General features: G+C 38.8%; 1 protein-coding gene across 6 annotated transcripts in view; it reads left to right on the forward strand.

Moving 5' to 3' along the window:
• hycc1 (hyccin PI4KA lipid kinase complex subunit 1) overlaps window positions 1–26,830 on the forward strand; it is an 80,093-nt gene that overhangs the window by 43,220 nt on the left and 10,043 nt on the right. For all 6 annotated transcript variants that reach the window (XM_055661271.1, XM_055661288.1, XM_055661280.1 and 3 more), the window contains 5 exons: window positions 2,868–2,983; window positions 7,377–7,472; window positions 9,375–9,491; window positions 9,837–9,924; window positions 15,264–15,423. In XM_055661271.1, coding sequence (XP_055517246.1) covers window positions 2,868–2,983; window positions 7,377–7,472; window positions 9,375–9,491; window positions 9,837–9,924; window positions 15,264–15,423 — 577 coding nt within the window. The remainder of the gene's footprint in view (window positions 1–2,867; window positions 2,984–7,376; window positions 7,473–9,374; window positions 9,492–9,836; window positions 9,925–15,263; window positions 15,424–26,830) is intronic.

Raw genomic sequence — 26,830 nt, forward strand, 5'->3', positions numbered from 1 at the left:
AAGTTTCCCAATCCTCTGGCTTCCGGCTACTCTTTGCTGTGCTATACATCTTTTCTTTTAGTTTTATTCTATCCCTAACTTCTCTTGTCAGCCACGTTTGCCACCTAATCCCCTTAGAATCTTTCTTCCTTTTTGTAATGAAATGATCCTGCGTCTTCCGGATTATGCCCAGAAATTCCTGCCATTGCTGTTCCACCGTCATTCCTGCTAGGATCCCTTTCCAGTCTACCTTGGCCAGCTCCCCTCTCATGCCTTCCTAGTCCCCTTTGTTCAACTGCATCACTGCCACTTCCGATTTAAAGTTCTCCTTCTAAAATACAGATTAAAACTAATCATATTATGACCACTACCTCCAAGCGGTTCCTTTACCTCGAGTTCTCTTGTTATATCTGGTTCATTGGACAACACTAAATCCAGAATTGCCTTTTCTCTGGTCGGCTCCATTGCAAGCTGCTCTAAGAATCCATCTCGGAGGCATTCTACAAACTCTCTTTCTTGGGGTCCTGAACCAACCTGATTTTCCCAGTCTACCTGCATATTGAAATCCTCCATCACCACAGTGGCATTACCTTTGTTACATGCCAGTTTTAACTCCTGCTGTAACTTACACCCTACATCCGGGCTACTATTTGGGGGTCTGTAGATAACACCAATTAGTGTCTTCTTGCCTTTACAATTCCTCAACTCAATCCACAGTGACTCTACCTCGTCAGTCCCTATGTCTTCCCTCGCAAGGGACTGAATTCCATCCCTCACCAGCAGAGCTACCCCCCCTCCTCTGCCCACCTGCCTGTCCTTTCTATAGGATGTATAACCCTGAATATTAAGTTCCCAGGCCCGATCCTCCTGCAGCCACGTCTCAGTAATCCCCACAATGTCATATCTACCAACCTCTAACTGAGCCTCAAGCTCATCTACTTTACTTCCTATACTTTGCGCACATTCATATACAATACTTTTAATTCCTTATGCATCTCACCTTTCACATCGATCCCTATTACACTTGGCCATACTCTCTTGTTCCTTTGTGAGCTTCCTTTCCCGTTAATTCTGGAGTCATTAACCATCCCTTTACTCTCATTCCCTTTAACTCCATCCTCGACTATCCCATTTGACAACTCACCCCTTTTATTCAGTTTAAAACCACCCGTGGTTTGGGATTGGCAAGAATTCCTCCTTCCTGTTATCCAGACATATCACACCATACCATATCATATACCATACGCATGTACAGGTAGTGCAAAAGAGAGAAAGATAAACTATGCAGAATGTAGTGTTACAGCTGCAGAGAAAGTGCAGGGTAAAATAAGAGTAAGGGCTGCAACAAGGCCAACTACGGTAATTTAATTTGCAAACTTGTAAATGGAGTTAGGGCAGAATTTGTAAAGGGAGTATAGTAAAAACCTGATTTAGCAGCCTTGCAGGGCTGGTATTGAAAATTATCATGGAGATGTCACCTTTTCGTATTGATTGTGGTCTGTGACTCAGGAAGTCGAGAATCAAGTTGCAGAACTGGATTTCGGGTCCTAGGTTCAGGAGTTTAGAGATGAACTTGGGTGGAGTTATGGTGTTGAATGTGGAGCTTTCATCAATAAATGGGAATATTATAGGCATCCCTTTATTCCAGATGTTTCTGGGATTAATGTAGGGCCAGGGAAATGGTGGCTGCCATGGAGACTGTAGTGGGAGGCAAACTGCAGTTGATCAATGCTGTCTGGGAGGTTGGAGTTGATGAGCACCCTGGCCAGCCTCACAAAGCACTTCATGATGATGGATGACAGAGCCACCGTGCAGTTCCCATTAATGCATGTTAACTTTTTTTCCTTTGATCATAAACTAGGTGGGAACCTCAGACTGGTGTAGTGAGAGGTTAAAGATGTCCTCGAATACTCCTGCTGCTGGTCTGCGCAGGTTCTGAGGACATGTTCAGGGACTCCATCCAGGACAGTTGCCAAATACACACCAAATAGATATCTCAAAACTTTTCAAACATTCAATTGTCCCTTTGAGGATAATGTTATTGGAACATATATATATATATATATATATATACTGAAAATAATAATCACATCTGTTTTTCAATTCTAATTTTATATCTATTATCAAGTCTTTTGCTTTCCTCGTGAACTTTGCTGTTAACAACATCTAGCCTGCAAAGCGTTTCTCTCCATCCCACCACAAACATTAGCAACCTACTGTGTTCATGGCTATCTTCTTCACACTTGCCTCTTGCAAGTTTTAGCAACCAGCTTTCTGATCAGTGAAGCCCTGCTATAATAAAGGGCCCAAAGTACTGGGGTAATTCAGCTGGCCATGCAGCATCTCTGGAGAACATAGATAAGACACATTTTGGGTCAGGACCCTTTTTCAGCCTAAAGAAGTGTTTCCAACCCAAAAACATAATCTATCCATGTTCTCCAGAGATGCTGCCTGACCTGCTGAGTTACTCCACAGACTTTGTCTTTTTTTGGAAACCAGCATCAGCAGTTCCTTGTGTCTATAATAAAGGACCTTTTTACTGTAAATGTCTCACTTCAACCACGAAGATGTTGATTTCCGTGGGTAGAAAATGTTTAATTCTATAATTAAAATTGGAGTCCAAGCAAAGATTTAAAATCCAGAAATATTAGGTAATTTGAGTTGGCTGGTTGCATGACCACACGTTTATTTATTAGCCTGTGCTAGCTATAGTACCTGTGATCATTGCAGTCTGACTAATATTGATATCCTTACATCTCTACTTCATGGTACAATATTTTCATATCACATGGCACTATGTTCAAGATATTGCCATGCAAAAAAATGTTTTTTATATAATAGATTTTGTTATTTGATGTATGCTTTGTTAATTAACCTTGGTGCTTTAGCCTTCTAGTTTTGGTTCTATGGCACTTACAGAAGGCGCTTTATCTCGACATGGCTTGACTAGGGTTGTACATGCTGGACCTTATTGTCAAAGGGAAACTTTTACAGCACAAAATAGGTAGGTTATTAGACTTATTATTTTACAATTCTTTTTAAATATAGGTAATTAACAGCAAGAATTGAATCTAATGTAATGATTTTAAAACCTGAACGATTAACATAATTGCATCTGAATTGTAAATCAAACTGCAAAGTATTCAATCTTTCAAGTCCAGATTAAAAAACAAATTATTTCACAAAATAATATTAATGGAAGTGAAGTTAATGAATGGCTTTATGGGGGGTGGGTGGGGTGGGGGAGGGGGTTGGGGGGGGGAGCAGTATGAAACTGCTGCCCTATGGGTGTTACGATGCACCCAAAGTCATGCTTGGGGAATATTCCTAGATTTCAAACTAATGCTACCGAAAGATGCTACCTGTTCTCTCCAGAAATGCTGTCTGTCCCGTATTTACTCCAGTATTTTGTGTCTAACTACATAAAGGTCAACATGTATTCCCAAGCCTGGATGGCATGTAACTTGCAACTTGAAGAGTAATTTGTACGAAAGTGTCCCCAGGCGTTTGCTACCTACGGCTTTCTAGAGAGCAGAGGTATAAAGTTTTGGAGGAGGTGTCAATAAATCAATAAAAATTGGCACAGTTAAAATATGGTCATGATGAAGTGAATGTTACAGATGATGGATGAGCTGCTAATCCAGTGTGCAGCTTTGCCAAGATACTACTGTAATTCTCCAGGCAAATCAGTATTTCATCATGCTCCCTATTTATTGGCGTAGTGGAAATGTATGGGGTTTTGGGAGTCAACCAGTTGCCGCAAAATAGTTAACTCCTACGACTGCTATTTGAGTGTATTTAAATTTTTGTCTCGTATTACTCGCCCATGGTGACTGTGATATTGATGGTTTAAGGCTTTGGTTATAATAAGCTGATGAATTTGCTGGGAGCTGTTTGAACTCTCTTGCTGAATGAGAAAATGTTGTCAACCAGGGCCTGAATGTTAATTAATTCTTACTGTGTACAGCTGCAAATTGCTTAATTGTGTAAAACAATATGGATGACTGTCAAATGAGGAAAGATTGGAAAGACTGGGCTTGTATTCACTGAAATTTAGAAGGATGAGAGGATATCTTATAGAAACATATAAAATTATAAGAGGACTGGACAAGCTAGATGCAGGAAAAATGTTGGGAATCCAGAACCAGGGGCCACAGTCTAGGAATAAAGGGAAGGCCATTTAAAACTGAGATGAGAAAAAACATTTTCACTAGAGAGTTGTGTATTTGTGGAATTCTGTGCCACAGAGGGCAGTAGAGGCCAATTCACTGAATTAATTGAAAAGAGAGTTAGATAGAGCTCTTGGGACTAGCGGAATCAAGGGGTATTGAAGGAGAAGGCAGGCACGGGTTTCTGATTGTGGATGATCAGCCATGAACACAATGAATGGCGGAGCTGGCTTGGTCAAATGGCCTCTTCCTGCAACTATTTTCTATGTTTCTATGAAACTGAATAATTCAATTCAATTCAATTCAATTCAACTTTAATGTCATCGCACAAATACAAGTATCAGTACAACGAAATGCAGTTTTGCGTCAGTCCGTAGTAGTTGTACATAAAGAGAAAAAAAAACAAGAAAAAAATAGAAAGAGAGAAGATACAGTTTGGAAATAGAACTGATTAAGACAGGGGGACGGAGGGTTGAGAAATCTATCGAGTAAATCCGAGTTAGCAGTGAGATGACACTGTATAGAAGCATTTCCTCATCCTGCTGGTACGTGACTGAGGCTCATGTTGGGATGGATGGGTTAGGGCAAACATTTTCATGGTTGTTGTGTCTTTTTTTTAGTCTCAGACAGCCGTTTTCGGTGGAGGGCATCCATGGCCAGATGCCAGATGATGTATCTGCAACACCTTGGTTAGGTGTGCAGCTCAGCAGTTTGGATGAACAGGTGGTCAGGAACTCTCTGGTACAGCACGAAAGTTAGTCAAATTGGGGGGTCTTGGCCCATGAACTTAATAATAAAGGCGCTGCTTAGCCTTTAGTGATCAGATGCAGTGTGAGGGACCAGGACAAGTCCTCGTCAGCCCAGTGAATCCATGCTGACCGCTCACCTCGTCCATGGATCGGTATGACTGCCTCTATGGTCTCTGAATCCTCTTCACTTTTTTTGAGGATGATCCACTCTCGGCACACAGGTTAGGGGCAATCCCTGTTACAGCGGTCGCTGATCACTACGTGGTACGTCACAAACTTAATAATGGCACGTACTTTGGGGATGTGGGTGGAGGGGAAGGACCTGAGCACACAGCCCTGTGGGAAGCCTATGCAGTCATAGAGAGAATGTGTAAACAGACTGTGGTGATACAGCACAACAGTGATACAACAGTGCTCTTTGGTGTGTTCTGTCAAATATTCCTGATGTATGTGTCATTTTCAATCCAGCTCCTTGGTCTATGTTTGGATAGAACTGTAAGACAGTCAGGAGTTGAGCAGTTATGAGTAAATATTTAGCACCTCATGACACTGTAGATGTCATGTTTGAGATACAATGTTGGGATGGAAGTTGGCAACATTTTCATTTGTTGTGTTTTTTAGGAATGAGCAATTTCCCACAATTTAGCCAGATGCCAGGATTGTATCTGCAACACCTTGGTTAGATGTGCAGCTCAATTTGGATAACAAAACTGTGAGCACGATAGTTAGCAAATTAATGGTCTTGGCCCATAACTTAATAATTCAGTTTAGTTTTAGTTTAGAGCTGCAGCGTGGAAACAGGTTCGTCAGCCCAGTGAATCCATGCTGACCATCGATCGTCCATTCAATCAATTCTATGTCATCCTTCACTTTCTTATCCACTCTCTACACATTAGGGGCAATTTACAGCGGCCAATTAACGTACAAACTTGCACGTCTTTGGGATGTTGGAGGAAACCGGAGAACCCTGTGGAAGCCTATGCAGTCACAGAGAGAATGTGTAAACTCCACACACAGACAGTACCCAGGGTCAGAATGGACCCTGGATCTCTGATGTTGTGAAACAACAGCTCTCCCAGTAGTGCCACTATGCAGCCCACTATCTTTTTTGATATTCTTGATATCGGCAAGAGTAAGTCAAATTGAGAACAGTTTGCCTTTTGTGCTATTGGAGGCCTCGGGAGTAGGCCGAGATGGATTATCCAGTTGACCTTTGAAAATTATTTTTATCTGAAAATGATTGCAAACAATTCACCCTTAACAGCTTCACCGTTACCGCAAATGGAGATGTTCATGGACAATAATTGTTAATCATTGTTCATAATTGGTTGTGGTAACACTAATCCATTGCCTGTAGAATCATTTAACTCGTTCTGTTGAGCATGTGTTAAATTTAGAGGCTGGCATCTCATTTTTGAGATGTCAGGCGTTGCTACTGGTAAGTTATTCTGCATCTTGTGATGGACGTTGAAGCATCTGCCCAGGTATGCTCTGTGCCTTTGCTAGCCACGGTGCTACTTCCAAATCTTCAATGTGGAAGGGTACCAATTCATCAACAAGGCAAAGGATGATAATTTGTAAAGGGATTTAATTCCCCAGCTGATGTACTGGAGTTTAAACACTTATCTTTGGATTATTTTGTTCAGGCTTCTGGCTCACTTATCTTTTACTAAAACAACTATGCTCTCCTGCAAATAAAAAGCTTTGGAACAATTTACAGTGTCAGACTATCCATCTGCGGAGGGAAATAGAAATTTGATGTTTTGGTCGAGACATTTCATCTACACTGAAAGCGTAGAGGGAAATAATCGGTTTAAAGAGGTAGGGAAGACAGGTGAGGCAAGAGATAGAAATGATAGATGGGTTTATGTTAGGAGGGGTTGATTGGCAGATGTCGGGTGGTGGAGGGAAGGGTGGAGAGTGGAAACGAGACTGTGGTGATGAACGGAGAACAAAAGGTGGAAAGGAAGGTGGTGCAACTGAATACAAAGGTGGCTGTAGGGACAATAGGAAGGGGTGAGCAGTGGGGGGGATTGCATTATCACATCCAGTGTTAGGAATGTGTGGGGGCAGGGGGGGAAAGAAACTAGATGATGGGGAAAGGTAGGAAGAGGGGTGTCAGGTTAAGGTGTATATTAAAATGGTATAGATTTTACTCTGGGTTTTGCTGTCCTTTAATAAAACTAGGAAACACTATGATTTTGTGGGAACTAAATGGATGCAGTAAATGGAGATTGGTTTTGGGGTTCACAGCACTGCTTGATTTCATTTTTATGAAAAATGACTGGTTTAGAGGAATCAAATAAGATGGGGTCAAGACCTCTCGCTAGTTTAATTGTTTCTAATTGGTGAAATGATAGCAAAATATAAAATTGCTTTTGGCTAATTTTACATACAGACTGCATGAGATTTGGAAAAGGACTGTGTAATTGTGTTTTAAGATGCCTCTAACACTATTTCTTTGCTGCTTATTAAATAGGTTTGAAGTATTGACGTTCCTGTTGCTCTGTTACAACGCGGCAATAGTCTACGTGCCTTGTCATTCTTTACAGTCTCTGTGTCGTATGTGCTCCAGGTGAGATTCTTTTGTAATTTTTTTACTTCATCAACCACCTTAGTGTGGGATTCATAGGCTCTGAGTGGAGCAGGACATGCTTAAAATTGCAAACTGAGTGGCTATGTTGTTATTACACTCAACATCAGACAGCTGAAAGGAACTAATTCATCTATGGAGGCAAAGGGATAGTCAACATTTTGGGTCAAGACTCTGCATCAAGACTAAGAGTGTAAAGGAGAGCTTGACAGTATAAAGAAATGTGCAGAGGGTGGTAGATGATAGGTGGAACCAGGTAAAGAGAAAGATGATGGGTAGATCGTGCCTTATGGAGACTAGGAAGATGGGTGTGGAGGACATTTCACCACTCCTGGAGTCTTAGAATTTAGGATCGCCGGCCTTGGTCTAACATATTCTTACCTGTAATGTCTTTTCTTTCACCTTCCTGTTGTTTTACCATTACGTTGTGAATGGTGTCAATTTGCATGTATTAATCCCCCCCATCCCCCCCATTCCCAATCCACCCCCACCATTGTTTGGTTTTCTTTTCATCATCTAGTTTCTCAACCATTTCTTTCAGTAACTTTTGTCAGCTAGGTTAGAAGGACAGTGCTTGGCTACGTCCTAAGTCTTATTTCTTCCCTTTTCCTTTGGACATTCTTGACCGGCACCTTTTTGGGAGGAGGGGAGTTACTCTTGGGGAAGAATTGTTGCCAATTCCTCATGCAGTGTTGCTGATGGGGCATTTGGGACAAAAGTACACTCCTATGTTGCACAGGTTGCCATACTTGCTCTCCTTACAATCTTTGGTCTGATGGCCTTCTAGTTTGTATTTTCTACAGATGATGGCAGTGGATATATTCAGTTTTGTTTCAAGTATGGCATACACTGCGTTGTCCTGCAGCCATCCTGTAGTTATGACTCTGTATTATGATTGTGAAGCTGGAAGATAGGTGGACGATGACTCCCTTTCTGTCCATTTAATTGTTTGCTTGAACAGATCCTGAGTAGGTAATTATTTTTTGCTGTTTTCTGCTCTCTTGACATATCGGGCAAGGAAGGTCAAAACATCCATGACTTAAAATAAGATGTATACATTATCTTCAAAACCAACTTGTCAATGTTTTCCTGTTATATCTGAAGAGCTGCAGCTTCAGGTATCCAGCAGCTATTCTGACCTTTACATCAAACACCCATCACTTGGGAAATCCTGCAGCTAGAAGAATTTTTGGTTTTGAGATCCCAACACCCAAACAATATATATATTTTTTCTGACGAGAAATGTTTAATCTACACTGCCACTATGATGGTTTAGGGATCACCTTGATTAGCTTAATTAGCTCTTGTTTCTACTTTGAAATAGCTAGCTACTCCTACTGGAAAAATATGAAAGACCATTCCCTGATCAGCATTTATGTTCATCTCTATATCAGCAGTTAGCTTCAATCTGAAAAAAATGTCCTTGCATCCCCTTTAACCCTCTTACTCATCACCTTAAACTTACACCCTCGGGTTTTGGACCTCTATTATAATGGAGAGTTATGCCCTCATAATATTGCATACTTCTATCAGGAACCCCTTATCCTCCTGTTCTAAGGAAAACAAACCAATGCAGTCTCCGTGTAACTGAAACATTTAATCCTAGGCAATATCCTAATAGTCTCCTCTACACTCTCCCATGCAATCATATCCTTTCTTTGGTTTGGCAACCAGAATTAGAGATAAGCTTCCAGCTGTGGACTAACCAAAGGTTTCTAAATTGTAACATGATCTCCCTGCTCTTATATTCTATGGTCCATCTAATAAATGCCAGCATTCCATATGCCGCCTTCATCCTCTTGTAATTTCTCACATGATTATCAAATCCCCTTTGAATATTTTTGTCACTTGCACTAAGGAGTAATTTGTTGCTGTTTTTCACAGAATATGTGTTAATGGATTTCCAAGAAAGTTGCAGAAGAAATCCGAAAATATCAGGAGCAGAATAAGAGTCTCTCCAGAGTTTATGGTACATATGTTAACAGCTGTTTATTATGCTATGTAAGTATACTATATGTTAAGCTTTCATATATCTTTTTAAGATTCTCACGAGAGGAAATGGACATTAGTTGAACATTTGAATAGTTGGTGGAGATGTCATCCATGAACCTAACACTATTCCATAAAGGGTTCCTTTGCCTACATAACCATCTGCAAAACATATCTTCAACACTGCAGGCAGATGAGCAATTATTCAAAATTTAATAAAGGGTTTGATCATGGTCTACTTTGGAATAATAAATAATTTTATTGTTATTTGCAGGTATTACACTCGGATTAATATTTTGTAATGATAGTTAATTCATATTGCTTACTGATAAAATTTAACATTCATTTTTCCCCCAGATATAATGGAGAATGGGAGTTGGGCTGCAAAGCACTGGATGATGTGTTGTACAGAGCACAATTGGAAATGTTTCCAGAGCCTTTACTGGTGGGTAATTATCTGACTGAGATTTAAAGCAGAGCTTTATTGTTCTTTTGTGATAACTTGGCATTTGTCCGACCTCAAATACGTATTTAGGTACATACATAGAACGTAAGCAAGAGTGACTCACCTCTGGAACCTATGCTGCTGTTTAGTATCATATGTTCATGTGGTTCGTGGCCCTGATTCCCTTGCTGTCCAATAATCTTTGCATTCCAGCTTTTTAGTATATTCAGTGATTAAACATCTACAGCTGTGAGGATGAGAAAAAAAATATTTTCATCCCAGTCATATGTAAGTGGCCCTGTTTTGATATCCTGCTCTGTTCATCTGGAAACTTGGAGGAAAATACATAATTTCAGCACCTACTGTCAATGTCTTTCAACATTTAACATGCTTTCAGGAAATTACTTTTCATTTTCCTAAATTCCAGTCCAAATCTCTTTTATTCGGTTCGTCCCCTCACCTCGCACATTAGACTCATGAATCTGTGCTGCACTGATAACAAGTATATCCTCCTTTAGATACAAATGTTCCAAAATGAGGTCTTAAAAACTCCCACAGATTTACTTGTGTACTCCATCCCCTTGTCATAAAGACAGTCTAATACAGGGGTGGGGAAACCTGCGGCCTTCTAGGCCATTATGTGCGGCCTTTTGAATGAATCCAAATTTTGTAGAACAAATCCTTTCCTTTTTATTAATATGTTTTTGTTCGTCTTTTATTATTTTAATCTTAAAATGAACGTATTTAAAATACCAAAGAGTAAAAGAAGTTTCGACTAAATAATCCACCCCGACTGACGGCCGCAATTAAAATATTAGTGTCATGAGGGCTATTTTAACAAAATAATGTACATTTTGAAGTATATCGGATTGAAGTATCTTGGATGTGGCATTAGATTACAGCTAACTTAATACAGCATTCCAACATGAAAAGGTTCCCCACCCCTGGTTGAATATTTGCCAACTGAGAGTTTATTGCAATTACATATTTAGAATCTGACTTTTTAAAGAACCAGCAGATCAAGAGCTTCTGTATACATTAATTAGTTACTCCGTTTCTAAAGTAATCTATATCTATTTTTTCTACCAAATTATTTAACTCTATATTTTGCCATATTATACTCGATCTGTTATTTTCTTGCCCACTCTGTCCCTTTACATAATTTTTAATGGAGATTTACATGGCAAGTTTTTTTTTTTCGCATAAGAGAATGATAAATGCATGGGATGTACACTGGCAGGGAGAGTGGTGGAAGCAGATACAATAAGAACATGTAAGGGGCATTTAGACGGCGCATGAACAGACAGGGATATAGACCATGTGTAGGTAGATGAGATTTGTTTAAATTAACATCATAGTCTACATCGTAGGTCAAAGGGCCCGTTCCTGTACTGTTCTATGTAAAGCACCAAACTTAACCCTCTTATGCAACGAAGATCAACTGGGTTATGTATTGACATTTTCACCACATTTATCCTGGGGAGCTGATACCAGTGCTTTTAGTGAGGGTTGATTTTGAGTAGATAGCCAAAAAAAGCTGTAGTAACTCAGCGGGTCAGACAGCATCTCTGGAGAAAAGGAATAGGTGATGTTTCGGGTCATGACCCTTCTTCAGAACGAGAGTGAGAGGAAAGGGAAATGGGAGATAGAACAAAAGATATGCATTGTTGGCTGTGGGCAAGGTGTTAACGAGTTATAGAGACAATGAAACTCACCAGGATCATGTCAAGTCAAGTTTATTCGTCACATACACATACGAGATGTGCAGTGAAATGAAAAGTGATAATGCTCGCGGACTTTGTGCAAAAAGACAAACAAACAAACAACAAAACAAACTACAAACAGAATGGAACAGAATCACATATTATTTTGTATATTCTTCTGTTTACATGTTTTCTGTTGTTTACCCCAAGTATTTTTTTCATCCAGTTCTGAAAACAGCCCATGTAAGCTTCATTAAGTGGATGACAATGAAACTAGTACAACGAATAGGGTGGGGAGGAAAGGGGAGAGAGAGGGGATGCAAGGGTTACTTGAAGTTAGAGAAATTCATACCGCTGGGTTGTAAGCTGCCCAATGAAATACAAAGTGTTGTTCCTCCAATTTACGCTTGGCCTCGCTCTGACAATGGAGGAGGCCCAGGACAGAAAGGTCAATATAAGAAACATAGAAACATAGAAATTAGGTGCAGGAGTAGGCCATTCGGCCCTTCGAGCCTGCACCGCCATTCAATATGATCATGGCTGATCATCCAACTCAGTATCCCGTACCTGCCTTCTCTCCATACCCCCTGATCCCCTTAGCCACAAGGGCCACATCTAACTCCCTCTTAAATATAGCCAATGAACTGGCCTCAACTACCCTCTGTGTTGCACAGAGTTCCAGAGATTCACCACTCTCTGTGTGAAAAGAATGGGAAGGGGAGTTAGTGTGTGGCAACTGGGAGATCATGTAGGCCCAGTTTTGAGTACATCTTAATCGGGTGCAATTCATGCAGTAGAATTTCCTAACTGCTTAGTATCAAAGGAACAGTATTCTCCACATCTCTCAATGTTCACCCCTACTATACATTCCTTCTTAGTTATTTTCCTGAAGGTTCTTCCTGAGTAGTTTTTCACAATAAAATAAAAAATTTCTCTGTTACTGCAAAAAAAAAAAGGTTTAAGGTATGGACTATGGTGGATGTATATATGATTTTAAGTGTTTGACCATATACCATTTAAAGCCTGGTTAATGAAGCTTACATGGGCTGTTTTCAAACTGGATGAAAAAAAATACTTGGGGTAAACAACAGAAAACAGCGAGCTTTGGTAATTGATGAGGTTTTCAGATTTGTGAACAATGAGCAATGCAGTTTCCTCAAGGTCAGTATAGGAACCATTGGTTTTCTAACTTTCTATGCGTTTGATATTGGAATACAGAGCAATATTTCAATGTTGCCAGGTGGCACTAAAAATGGAAGAGCAGCAGTAGAAAGTATACTAAAAGGCAGCAATGGGACATGAATGGCCCCGCAGAATAGTGAAATAAGTGTTGGATGGAATTTAGTATAATAAAGTGAGGTGATAGCTTTTGGCAGAAGGGATGGGGAGAAACAAATTAACTTTATAGTTCTAAAGATGTGCCGGAACAGACAGACATGGAGGTTATGTGCATAAATCTCTGAATCAAGATGTATTGTGAGAATGATTAAGAATGCATATTGGGCTTTATAAGTGGAGTATTGAAATTTCCAAGATTATGATGCTTCAATAAGGTCAGCACAGAAAAACTATTCCCATTGGACTATAATGCATGGGCTAGGAGACAAAAAAAAGGAAATTTGGGCAAGAGATGCAAGAGGAATGTGTGGAAGACTGGTTTTATGTAGTAAATGGTAGTGACCTGGAATTTGCAGCCTGGGATGATTTGGAGAAACAACCTGAGGAAGTGAGGCACTTGAGGGAAATTAACAAAGAGCTTTGGGGATAGAGCAGGGGAATGGTACTTATGGCATTGCTCCACATAGAGGTGGCCTAGACTCAATGGGCCAGCTTCTGTGTCATTCAGACTAAATAGGGAACCGTCCAGGTTCCAAGTTCTCTGTTTAAGCTTTACCTAAATGTGAGACTTAGTTAAATTAAGCAGGGAAAAGCTACTGAACATTTGCACATAATAAAGGTGGTCAAAATCTTTATCTGATGCCCTATTGTCTCTTTTAGTATTTATCACTATCTCTACCCATTTATCCAATCAACCCTTTCAATCTGTATCTACCTATCACTTGCCAGCCTTTGCCCACCCAACCTCTTTTCCAGCTTTCTCCCCCATTTCTTAGTCCATCAGTCTGAAGAACGGTCTCAATCCAAAACATCATCTGTCCATTTCCCTCCACAGATGCTGCCTGATCTAAGTTTTTCCAGTACTTTGTGTATTATTCATCATATAACCATATAACCATATAACAATTACAGCACGGAAACAGGCCATCTCGGCCCTACAAGTCCGTACCGAACAACTGTTTTTCCCTTAGTCCCACCTGCCTGCACTCATGCCATAACCCTCCATTCCCTTCTCATCCATATGCCTATCCAATTTATTTTTAAATGATACCAACAAACCTGCCTCCACCACTTCCACTGGAAGCTCATTCCACACCGCTACCACTCTCTGAGTAAAGAAGTTCCCACTCATGTTACCCCTAAACTTCTGTCCCATAATTCTGAAGTCATGTCCTCTTGTTTGAATCTTCCCTATTCTCAAAGGGAAAAGCTTGTCCACATCAACTCTGTCTATCCCTCTCATCATTTTAAAGACCTCTATCATATCCCCCCTTAACCTTCTGCGCTCCAGAGAATAAAGACCTATATTTGCTTATTGGTGACAGTTTAGGTTGTGAGGAGCTGCAAAGAAGCTTCAGAGGGATATAGGTGAAACAATTGGAAAATAACATGGCAAATGTAATACGATGTGAAAAAATATATTGCAAGGAATGTGTGCCAATTATGTAGAGCCCTAATAAGATTGCATCTGGAATACTGTGTGTACATCTGACCTACCTTAGGAAGGATATAGTGGGTGAGCAGAAGGTTGCAGCCACAGTTTGGATTCCTGAAATTATGATAGATTGGTCATGTAAAGCATGCTTAAAGAAAATTGGAATTGGATATTCTTGGGTTTTAAAGTAAGAGAGTGACCAAATGTCATTTAGGGCTTAACAAGGTAGATGCAGGTTTTTACTCGAGATTCCAGAACCAATATATTTTGTCTCTAGATGCAGAGTTGCTGCTTCCTCTGGATGGGATGAATAACACAATGGGTCAGGCTCGCAAAATAAGGATTAGCAAACTAGCTTGAGATTTTTTTTTTTACCCAGATGATAACAAAACAGAGGCATTTTCCATCAACCAGGTTGGTGGAGTCTCATTTTACTTGGATCAATAGATTTTTGGATATTACCAACATCATGGGAAATGGAGTTATTACAAGAAAGTGACACTGACTATATTGGAAGGCATGAGGGACTAAAAGGCCTATTTCTACTTGTTTCTGTATAACTGCTAAATCTCCATATCTTTCTACATTATTTAATTTAAATATGATGGTAAAATTAAACAAGCAGCAATCGCAATTATTCAGTCATAACAAATGAAAAATATCGAGATTCAAAGCAAAATACTAGAAACACTCACCAGATCGGGTAGCATGTGTGAAAGAGATAGAGTTCACATTTTGGGTTGTAAACCATGTGTCATTTTTCATGAAAAATAACATTATGGAAGTTCTTCCTGCTAAGTTTCCTTGTAAAAACTATATGCTGATTTAAAAATATATATATATGTGATCATTTTTTTACATAGGTTGGGAATGCAATCAAAAATACATTACCTTCTAGTGCCCTAAAATCTTCCAAAAATGCGCCACGAAGTATTCAGGTAGAGATAACTCCAACATCATCCAGAATATCTAGAAATGCGGTCACAAGTTTATCGATACGAGGACATCGATGGAAGAGGAATGGTAAGAAAAAGATGAGTGTTAGACAAGTGGATCGAGATACATATGAAAAATCCTCAAATTTAATGTTTAATAATTGTTATAAAATAATCTGTCCAATGTTACATGAAGTAATACAATTTTAGTTTAAGAAAATAGTTTGGTCTAAATGACATGGCAGAAAGTAACACTGGATAAAAAGACAAACAGTGTATCAACCTAGGCATCTCATTAAATATTTACCAAAGTATATATTGAAACAATACCATGAATCTGGAGTCAGTAACTGGGATACCATCCTAGAGAAATGCAAATTGAAAGCAAAATTGGCCTGACATACACAAGATAAAATGCAGTATTTGCACAATTATCAAAGAAATCTTATCTTCGATCATTTCAGTCAATCGTACATTTTGGTTTCAAATTACTCCATGAAAACGGATTGATAAATATGTTATTTTAGGTTGTATTAAATATAATAAATAAATTTTATTTATGGGCGCCTTTCAAGAGTCTCAAGGCCACCTTACAAAAATTTAGCAGGTAGAGGAAAAACATGTAAGGGGAATGAAATAAATAGTAGAGACATGATTAGTACACAAAGTAAATACCGAATTCAATACAAAACACAGTGTGAGGCAATTAATGCACAGATGAAAAGGGACGGCACGTAGTAGAGTATAGTAAATATAGTAGAGATTTACTGGTAATGCTATTTTTGGACCAAAACAACACTCGGGTTTAATTTCACCAGGGCAAAAAGTGAAAATGAATTTGCAAAATCAGATGTCTAGTAAGCTAATTTGTAATGAGTATTCGTTTGACCATCATTTGCTGGGAATAAAATCGTTGCTGGCTTGTGTGATTCCAATTTCATACTGAGATATTTAATGCTGTATGAACAATAGATGCAACTTTACCTTGCCATTAAGGTCTGAAGAACAAATTAAGAAAATTAAGCTCTGCATGTTGAGGCTGTGCCCTGATCCCTTTAGCCACAAGGGGCACATCTAACTCCCTCTTAAATATTTGCATTCCCATTACAGCAGCTTGAACTGCTTGGATAATTATTACAAGTAGATTAGTTGTTCACGCTACACTGCAGTTACATGATACAGAGATGATACTAGATGTGGAAGGTTAATGCAAAGGGTTAAAAATGTGAGAGAACAAAATAAAGACTAAGCATGATCTGGATGTTCTCTACCTCCAGCTGTCCATTATACCGTAGTTTACTGTCTAATTTTAGTTACAATAGTTAATCACATAAAACACTTAAGCACGTTTAGTTTACACTCATACAGAACACAAATTTCACTACTGCTGCTGCCATTTTTTACCCTGTTCTGGCCTTAACAGACGACCTCTGGGCATAGGCTGGGCATAGGCTAGCCATAAAAACAAGCCCACAGACTCCCACAGCAATTTTGGCTATACAGGTACTTCCTTCTCTCCTGTTTCCCTGGTCCCCACTTTTTCCCTACCAGCCTCTGCACTCACCATGTCATTTTTCACAATTTCCACAGCTCCAGCAGGATTCAATCACAACATATTCCCCCCTGCCTCTTTTGGTATTTAAAAGGGAATACTCCCTTCACGACTCCTCAGTCCGATCTACAATCCCCTCTCCATCTATGACACATTCCTGTGCAGGAAATGGAAAACCTGTCCTTTCAATCCTTTTTTACAATTCAAACAGTCATGCCATTTGAAACGGTGATTCACGTACACTTACAATCTAGTACACTGCATTTGGTTTCACAATTTGTTTTTTATATTAGAGAAATCAAACGGATTGAGTGATTACTTCACATAGCATCAGCATTCAATCCACAGTTGGGATCCTGATTTTTAGGTATCCTCCCACTTTAATACTCTGTCACAGTTCATTTTGACCTATCTGTCCATAGCTGCTAGTAGTACTACAGCATTCCAGAGCTTGTTTGCTCTTCTTGGCTTTATCAGAACTGGCAATTTCTGCCATTCACTGAATTTGTTTTGGAACTGTTTTACTATTATAATGTGTTTTGGCTTACTGGGCGTGTCCCACAACCCCACCATTAGCAACATATCATACAAACAAATAAACATAATGTGCTTCTAATTTCTATATTAGCCCATTTGGCCTTGCTCCATCAGAGATATACTCTTTGTTCTTGCCATCACTGCTCTACCTTCTCTGCAACTGAAATTTTTTTTTATGTCTCTCAGTTCTGAGAAGAGTCTTGGTTCTGAAAGGTTAACTCTTTCCTCAGATACTGCCTGTCCTGATGAATGTAAAAAAATTCTCGTTTTGATGTCAGGAAAAAAATGTCAGTTTGTGACAATTGGTGGCTTTTACCTTTTATAATGTACTTATTCAAAAGGAACCACATAACAAATTATTTACATGTTTCCGCCTGCATGCGTGTATTGTCCATTCCGTCTGTCACAATTCGGCATACACATAAAATAATTAAATGTTAATATATTAATATGTTAATTCCAAAAGCAAGGATATGATTGCTGGATTAAACTGATGATATATAGATCTGTTCGCCCATATGGAAGAAGATGATTTATAAAGAAGTGCGATTTAAAAAAAAATTGAAACATGATAAACAGCATATTTTAAGGATACGAGTAAAGGGAATTTGCATTTAGCATGTATAATAATGCATGATATAGCACTTTACACTGAATGAAGTCTCCTTTGTGATACATTATCAAAGACCAGTCATGTTCTTGATGTAGTTTGCCCTTGTTATAGGAATGGCGAGGTAAGAAATCAAATTTAAAAACAAAGTACTGTGAAATTGATCATAGAATGGGCAGCAGTTTTATAATTTTTATTTTTAAGAAAATAATAGACCAGCTATGTACATTCAAAGCACTAGTTTAAGGGTTAGATGATAAAATTACTTAAATTAGTTTAACTAAATCTATCTTACTGGATGGAATTGTTGTACGGATATGGTTATGAGTTATATTTAATGGTGAAACAAAATTGTAATTGACAGCTTGATGCTTGAAGGTTCAAACCATGTGTGATTGAAGAACTATAAACATTACCAAGCCAATATTAAGACTCATCTCACATTTTCCATGGTCACAATTTACTTATTTACAGAATTTCTGAGGTTTAACAGTTTGGGGAATTTTCAAATAAACAGTGTTTCCTAGAGTAAGAACTTATGTTACAAATAAGCTTGTAGATTTTCCCTCAAAACAACTTGTGTTACTAAGCAATGCGGATGAATGGCTAATAATTTTCTCTTGTCGTTTAATTTGACTGCACACATCTATTTAATATACTTGCAGATTCATGTAAACCTGTATTATTTGCAGTTTATATTGCAGTTATGCATAATAAAAGATATCCGAAGAGGTATCAGGGGTATTATACATATTATCACAAAATTACTGGATAATTTGTGACTCCAGTGAGAATAAAAACCAATCAGCTTCACATCACTAATGGTAGGAATGTAATGGTAGGAATGTTACAACATTTTGAGATTTAAAAAATCAAGCATGTAATTTATCCCATCAGATAAAGCATAAAAATAATATTATATTATATGCTGTAGGTCCGCAACAGATAGTTAAATAAATTACAATTTCTAGCAATATACCAAGTCTTTATGGATAAGATCAGTTCCTAGCTGGTACATTGGCATATCATTATCAGTAGCATCATCATACTCCTCAGATTGTAACCAATAATCAACTCTGTACACCTTGTTTTTCCACAACTCTTCAATTTTGGCATTGTAAACTACAGGATTTTGCTCTTCAAACCACGCATGACATGCCTTTCTGCCCACTACTTTCCATTAAGAATGTACTGTAGATCATCATATTTGGAGTAGTACACATTTGGCTAATCTCTGAGAATGCTGTCTAAATCAGTCTCTTTTGCTGGGCATTTGGATTGACAATTTTGCATTTCCTCTTCGGAGCCATCTGTTTAAAATGTAAAGGAAAAAAAAACACTGAACAGCATTAACAGAAACAAGTTATTATTTGCAGTTTTAGAAAAACGGTAGAAATGATAAAGTTAAATGCTAAAACAAATAGTAAATACCCAACAAAAAAAATCATATTCATCAGTTTCATCAAATCAATTCATCTTATCAATTAAATTCATCTAAATTCAATTACTAGATCTAAACATCTATCCATTTCTTAAGAAATGGCTAAAATGTTTAAATAGCCTAAGTATCCAAATAACAAATAAAAAAAACTGATCCCATTCACACAAGAATTCACAATATAACATAATTTTTTTAATCTCCCTGTCATGAACTTGTATACATAATGGAAGGAATTTAATGTTTAATTCCCATAAATTAATCCAGAAACATTCACTCTCAATATAAACACAATTATTATTTTTTGTACAATACATGACTAAAACTGTTGTGGATATTTAGAAAATATTAATTATGGATAGACAATAACACAAAATATAGACGATTTAGATGTTCTTATGATATGATTATGCAAAAAAAAAGGAATTTCTTTTTCTTGAGAGTGGGTGTTTCTGGATTGTGATCGATTGGAACGTTGCTGTTGCCGTAAATTTCTAAAATCAATATACAGCGCAAACAGAAAGTGGTCAAGATTAGACTTTTAATTATTTTAACAGCAAGACAACGTTTGCATTCTCAAACCAACTTTTCAATTAGGCAAGGCATTCTCAAATCAATTTTTCACTTAGGCAAGGCAACTTTAGCATTCTCAAACCAACTTTTCAATTAGGCAAGGCAACTTTAGTATTCTCAACCCAACTTTTCAATTAGGCAAGGCATTCTCAAATCAACTTTTCAATTAGGCAAGGCAACTTTTGCATTCTCATACCAACTTTTTAATTAGGCAAGGCATTCTCAAATCAACTTTTCAATTTTGAAAGGCAACTTTAGCATTCTCAAACCAACTTTTGAATTAGGCAAGGCAGCATTAGCCTTCTCAAACCAACTTTTCAATTAGGCAAGGCAACTTTAGCATTCTCAAACCAACTTTTCAATTAGCCGCAAGGCATTCTCAAACCAACTTTTCAATTAAGGCAAGGCATTCTCAAATCAACTTTTCAATTAGGCAAGGCAACTTTAGCATTCTCAAACCAACTTTTCAATTTGGCAAGGCATTCTCAAATCAACTTTTCAATTAGGCAAGGCAACTTTTGCATTCTCAAATCAACTTTTCAATTAGGCAAGGCAACTTTTGCATTCTCAAACCACCTTTTCAATTAGGCAAGGCATTCTCAAACCAATTTTTCAATTAGGCAAGGCAACTTTAAAATTTTCAAACCAAAAAAACACTTTTAGCTAACATTTTCCAACCAAAAAAACACTTTTCGCAAGCATTTACAAACCAAAAAAACACTTTTAGCAAGCATTTTTTTCAAACCAAAAAACACTTTTGCATTTTCAAGCCAAATTAAGGCCACTCAGTTTAGTGTTCAGTGTTATTCATAGCTCCGACTGAGAGACATGACCCTCTCACTCCTCCAATTCTGCAGAGACTGACGGAGGCACTCAACACTTCCGGGTTTTATTGTCCCTCCGGAAGGGGCTTGGCCTTCAAGAGAGAGAATCTCAACGGTTTTTAAACGTTAATAAGTCTTTTATTTTTAATCGATGGGAACAATCCTCTTGTCCTGACCAGCGGAGGGGGACTCTGAGTAAGATGGCCAAAAATCTCAGCCGTAAGTGGCAGCGTTTTTTCTAAAATCAATATACAGGCAACAGGAAGTGGTCAAGATGAGACTTTTAGTAATATTGATAGTCAAGTCAGCAAAGATATGAAAAGAAAGTTGTTTTCTTCAAGGATATAATGGAGAAAGCAGGCCAATACAACTGGCATAATGTAGCCTTGATTTTCAGTGGGCAGTAGAAAATGTTGATTTGAAAAGGTGTGCAGAATGGCTTACAAGGTGACAAGCAAAAAATATAAGGCATTGGTCTGTAAAGGTTTGGGGTTATTAATAGTTACTAAAACAGAGCATTATATTCATCAATGACATGTTGATGGAGCACAAAAAAGACTAGCAATTGTGAGGCTTTCTCTAGCAGTAGTTGAATAAGGCTGGAACCAGGCAAGTGTTCAATTTTACATGGAAGTAGGTATAGTGAAAGAAGATGGTGTAGTTAACAAAATTAAAAGCAAAAAATGAAAATAGAAATATAGCTGGTTCACGGTGTCATTGGATATACAGTGCCCTCCATAATGTTTGGAACAAAGATCCATCATTTATTTATTTGCCTCTGTACTCCACAATTTGCGATTTGTAATAGAAAAAAAATCACATGTGGTTAGTGCACGTTGACAGATTTTAATAAAGGCCATTTTTATACATTTTGGTTTCACTGTGTAGAAATTACAGCAGTGTTTATACATAGTCCACCCAATTCAGGGTACCATAATGTTTGGGACACAGCAATGTAATGTAAATAAAAGTAGTCATGTTTAGTGTTTAAGAAAGAACTGCAGATGCTGGAAAATCGAAGGTAGACAAAAGTGTTGGAGAAACTCAGCAGGTGCGGCAGCATCTATGGAGCGAAGGAAATAGGCAACGTTTCGGGCCGAAACCTGAAGAAGGGTTTCTGCCCGAAACGTTGCCTATTTCCTTCGCTCCACAGATGCTGCTGCACTCGCTTAGTTTCTCCAGCACTTTTGTCTTACCTAGTCATGTTTAGTATTTTGTTGCATATCCTTTGACAGCAATGACTGCTTGAAGTCTGTGATTCATGGACGTCACCAGTTGCTGGTTGTCTTCTCTGGTGATACTCTTCCAGGCTTGTATTACAGCCATCTTTAGCTTATGCTTGTTTTGGGCGCTAGTCCCCTTCAGTTTTCTCTTCAGCATTTAAAAGACTTTGGGCCTCATGTTGATAAACAGCAATAAAAGTTTCCAAAGGTGATGAAAAGGCTGGCGGAAAGACTAGAAGAAAGGTGCTGAGGCTCTCATACCTGCATTAAGGAGGCAGTTAAACACATCTGAGCATTTACAAACACCAACGGGTCTGCACTTGGTCTAGTACATAGCTAAAACTCTCATCTTGTTATCTTCTGGTTTGCGTGTTTTTACAGTTGCGCAAAAATGGTACGCGATAGCACTACCTTACTCACTGTTGTCATGTGCTGTAAAAGCGCCACGTTTTGTTCCGATCGGTGATATATTTAAAAAGTTATTAAGGGCCTGTCCCACTTGGCGATAGAGGAGGGCTTATGGGAGGAGAGAGGAGTTATGGAGTGACTGAGGGTAGGGGAAAGGAGAGGTGAGGGAGGGATTTGCGGAGGGTAGGAGAGGGGAAAGAAGAGGGAGAGTGGGGGAGGTAGGGAGTGAGGAGTAGTGGGAGAGGAGGGCAGTGGGAGAGGAGGGCAGTGGGGAGGTGAGGAGGGATAGTGAGGGGAGGCGAGAAGTGGGGGATAGAGGGATAGGAGGGGGGTAGGGAGGAGAGTGGAGTTATGGAGGGTGGGAGGGAGTGACTGAGGGTAGGGGAAAGGAGAGGTGTGTGAGGGATTGGGGGAGGGGAGGAGATGAAGAGGGAGGGTGTAGAGGAGGGGGATGGAGTGCTCGGGCATGAGGGGAAATGAGTCGCGCCTGCGCAGTTGGGGGCTATGGGTGAGTCGTGGAATATTGTGTTGGGGGAACGGATTGCGTTGGGGGACCAGGCCTCCCGTGTGACAGGGACCCAACGGGTCCCACTTAGTCTAGTGTCCAACTAAATGCATGTATATCTTATCGTTCAGAATACTTTCTGGTAACCTTCTAACCACTTTCCAATTGTGTGACAATCCGAATTGCCCAAAGTACTCCAACTTAGTTCTGTATAATAGTTTATATAATATTATAAGCTCTTATGCTCTATGCCGGGGTTAATGTAGATGAGTACCCTGTATGCCTTACTTAATTTATTCACCAGTAATGCTGTCTTATATCCTTCCCAATATTTGACTCATCCAAATGTAAAAGACCTTTCTTTGTGGAACATAAAATTACTTTCATTTTGAACAGTAATTCGTCAATTTAATTTGGTCTAGTTGGTTCTATACATCTGCAGAAATAAATGTTTGGGGTCCTTGTTCAAGAAGATTAATTATGAAAAGCATTTTGAGCAAAAACCTGCTTTCTACATGGAGTACTACTGTAAAAAAAATACACTAAGTAATTTTTTGATAATAGAAATTGAAGATGCAAAGCTAGGGTTATACTAAATATTCTTCAGTTTAAATGAGGGCTATAGGCTACTTTCCATGAATATAAACACACAATATTTTTAACGTGTCAATCATGCACAACTTCAAGAAAAGTCTCTAAAGAAAAATAAATGCTTCTATGTTGCATTTTAACGAAGCAAATTCAATGTTGATCACATTTACAACTGGTAGCCTTGCACTGGAAGCAATTGGATTGCATGGAGTAGACATCCCACATATAAATGGTTGTTTGAGGCTAAAGAGAGGCAAGTCATGGAGGCCTTAAGAATCTAGGCTGCATTTCCAAGCAGCTGGGGAAAAAACTGTTTAACATTGCAGAATGTTAGCATTGTGTCATGTCCCACACATTCCTTTGTTCCATTTAAAACTCTGAAGTGGAGCTGTGCCTTGAGCTGAGACAAGAATCGTACGTAACAGCAAGCTGTACGTATTGAGGCAACAGCACTGTTACAAGTGCCTGCCACCTGGTTGCCTCCTATTCTATTATCCAGCGACAAAGCCTTTGGATAACGGCCAAATTGACAAACAGCCATTTTTTTTTCCTTCTTTGTTCTTGAGGTTTGGGTTGCCTCCTCCCAGACCAGTTAGTTGGCTTATTTACAGTGCATTCAAAAATATTTTTAAATGGCTTAAATTCATTTTTTTTAAAATCATTAATCAACACACAATACCCCAGAATGAAGAAGCGAAAACGGGCGTTTAGAAATTTTTGCAAAGTAATTAAAAATAAATAGCTGAAATATCACATTTACATAAGTATTCAGACCCTTTGCTATGACATTCAAAATTGAGCTTAGGTTCATCTTGTTTCCATTGAATATCCTTGAGATATTCTACAACCTGATTGAAGTTCACCAGTGGTAAATTAAATTGACTGGACAAGATTTGGAAAGGCACACACCTGTCTATATAAGGTCGCACAGTTGACAGTGCACATCAGAGCAAAAACCAAACCATGAAGACAAATGAATTGTTCGTAGCCCTCCGAGACAGGATTGTGTCGCGACACAGATCTGGAGAAGGGTACAAAACAATTTCTGCAGCATTGCAGGTCCAGAAGAGCACAGTGGCCTCTGTCATTCTTAAATGGAACCACCAGGACTCCTCATAGAGCTGGCCGCCCGGCCAAACTGAGTAATAGGGGGAGAAGGGACTTGGTCAGGGAGGTGACCAAGAACCCGATGGTCATTCCGACAGAGCTCCAGAGTTCTTCTGTGGAGATGGGGGAACCTTCCGGAAGGACAACTATATCTGCAGCATTCCACTAATCAGGCCTTTATGGTAGAGTGGCCAGACGGAAGCCACTCCTCAGTAAAAGGCACATGACAGCCCGCTTGGAGTTTGCCAAAAGGGTTTTTTTCTCTGGTGCTCGACCCTGATGAAACCAAGATAGGACTCTTTGGCCTGAATGCCAAGCGTCACATCTGGAGGAAACCAGGCACCACTCATCACATGGCCAATACCATACTTACAATGAAGCATGGTGGTGGCAGCATCATGCTGTGGGATGTTATTCAGCAGCAGGAACTGGGAGACTAGTAAGGATTGAGGGATTGATGAACGGAGCAAAGTACAAAGAGATTCTTGATGAAAACCTGCTCCAGAGCGTTCAGGACTTCAGACTGGGGTGGAGGTTCACTTTCCAATAGGACAATGACCCTAAGCACACAACCAAAACAACGCAGGAGTGGCTTCATGACAAGTCTGTGAATGTTCTTGAGAGGCCCAGCCAGTGCCCGGACTTGAACCCGATCGAACATCTCTGGAGGGACCTGAAAATAGCTGTGCATCGACACTCGTCGTCCAACCTGACGGAGCTTGAGAGGATCTGCAGAGAAGAATGGGAGAAATTACCCAAATATTGATGTGTCAAGCTTGCAGCGTCATACCCAAGAAGACTTGAGGCTGTAATCACTGCCAAAGGTGCCTCAACAAAGTACTGAGTAAAGGGTTTGAATACTTATGTAAATGTGATATTTCAGTTATTTATTTTTAATTCCTTTGCAAAAATTTCTACACACCTGTTCCCGCTTTTTTATTGTGGAGTATTGTGTGTAGATTGATGATAAAAAAAAAAGAATTTAATCGATTTTAGAATAAGGCTGTAACATAACAAAATGTGGAAAAAGTGGTCTGAATACTTTTTGAATGCACTGAAGAATGTTGCCCCTTTCATGACAACCCATATGCTATTTTTGTCTGCTTCCTCCTCGTCCCCAAGTTTAAGGGAGATATCTAATTGAGTCAGAAGTATATAAACTTAAATGCTATGGCAAAGTTACTTTCAAACTCTTGTCACAAAGTACAGTGGATGATCTAGCAATATACCCCTGCGTGACACATCTGTCAAATCATGGTATTTTGTGTTTCCCAGCAGTTTTACCTCTTGTATTCTGGCAGTGTGTGCTTCTACAAATTTTGGTTATCTTGTAGTATTCAACCAAATAAAATAATTTTTTGTGTGTAAACTTGCTGGAGAGTGTAACATGGTCGGTCCTTTGATTATGACCCATGACAAAATAAATTGACACGACCAAGACTTCAGAATTGATGGGGTAAAGAATTTAGGTGGTCACAGAAAGATGGATAGTCAAGCAAGTGAAGGGATTTTAACATAACATTCTTAATGACAAGGCATTTTTCCTTCAAGCATTTAAATTTATAAATGTAGTATCAATTGAGCCATTCAGTGATATGGGCATTGTATTACATTGATTAACCTGCAATTATTTTTTTAGTATAGTGTCATTTAAATATACATCTCAAGTTCCACATCTGACTATACAAAATGTTTTTTTCATTTGTATCTTCATTCAATAATTTTACCGTTTCCAATTATAAAAACAAACTTACAGTTTATACTTGCAGCAGTGGCATCTTAATGGCTTGAAATATGATAAAAGAGGCGTGAAATGTCCAGAAAATGTTCACAAAATGTATCCAAAGTTTTATCTTTTGTTAAAGGGTATTTACTTAATATTACAAATTAGCCATGTTAAATTACAGCGGTTTCACCTCCTCTTGGCCAAATTTGAACCATGCATTAATTACCTATTACAATGCGTATTATAGGAATAAAAATAATCTGGGCCTGTAACTTGTTTGCATATGAATCTACATTATAGGCACACATCGTCAAGTCAAGAGAGTTTATTGTCATGTGTCCCTGATAGGACAATGAAATACTTGCTTTGCTTCAGCACAACAGAACTTAGTAGGCATGAAT

The sequence above is a fragment of the Leucoraja erinacea genome, chromosome 2 (assembly GCF_028641065.1).
Source record: "Leucoraja erinacea ecotype New England chromosome 2, Leri_hhj_1, whole genome shotgun sequence".
Classification (NCBI taxonomy): Eukaryota; Metazoa; Chordata; class Chondrichthyes; order Rajiformes; family Rajidae; genus Leucoraja; species Leucoraja erinaceus.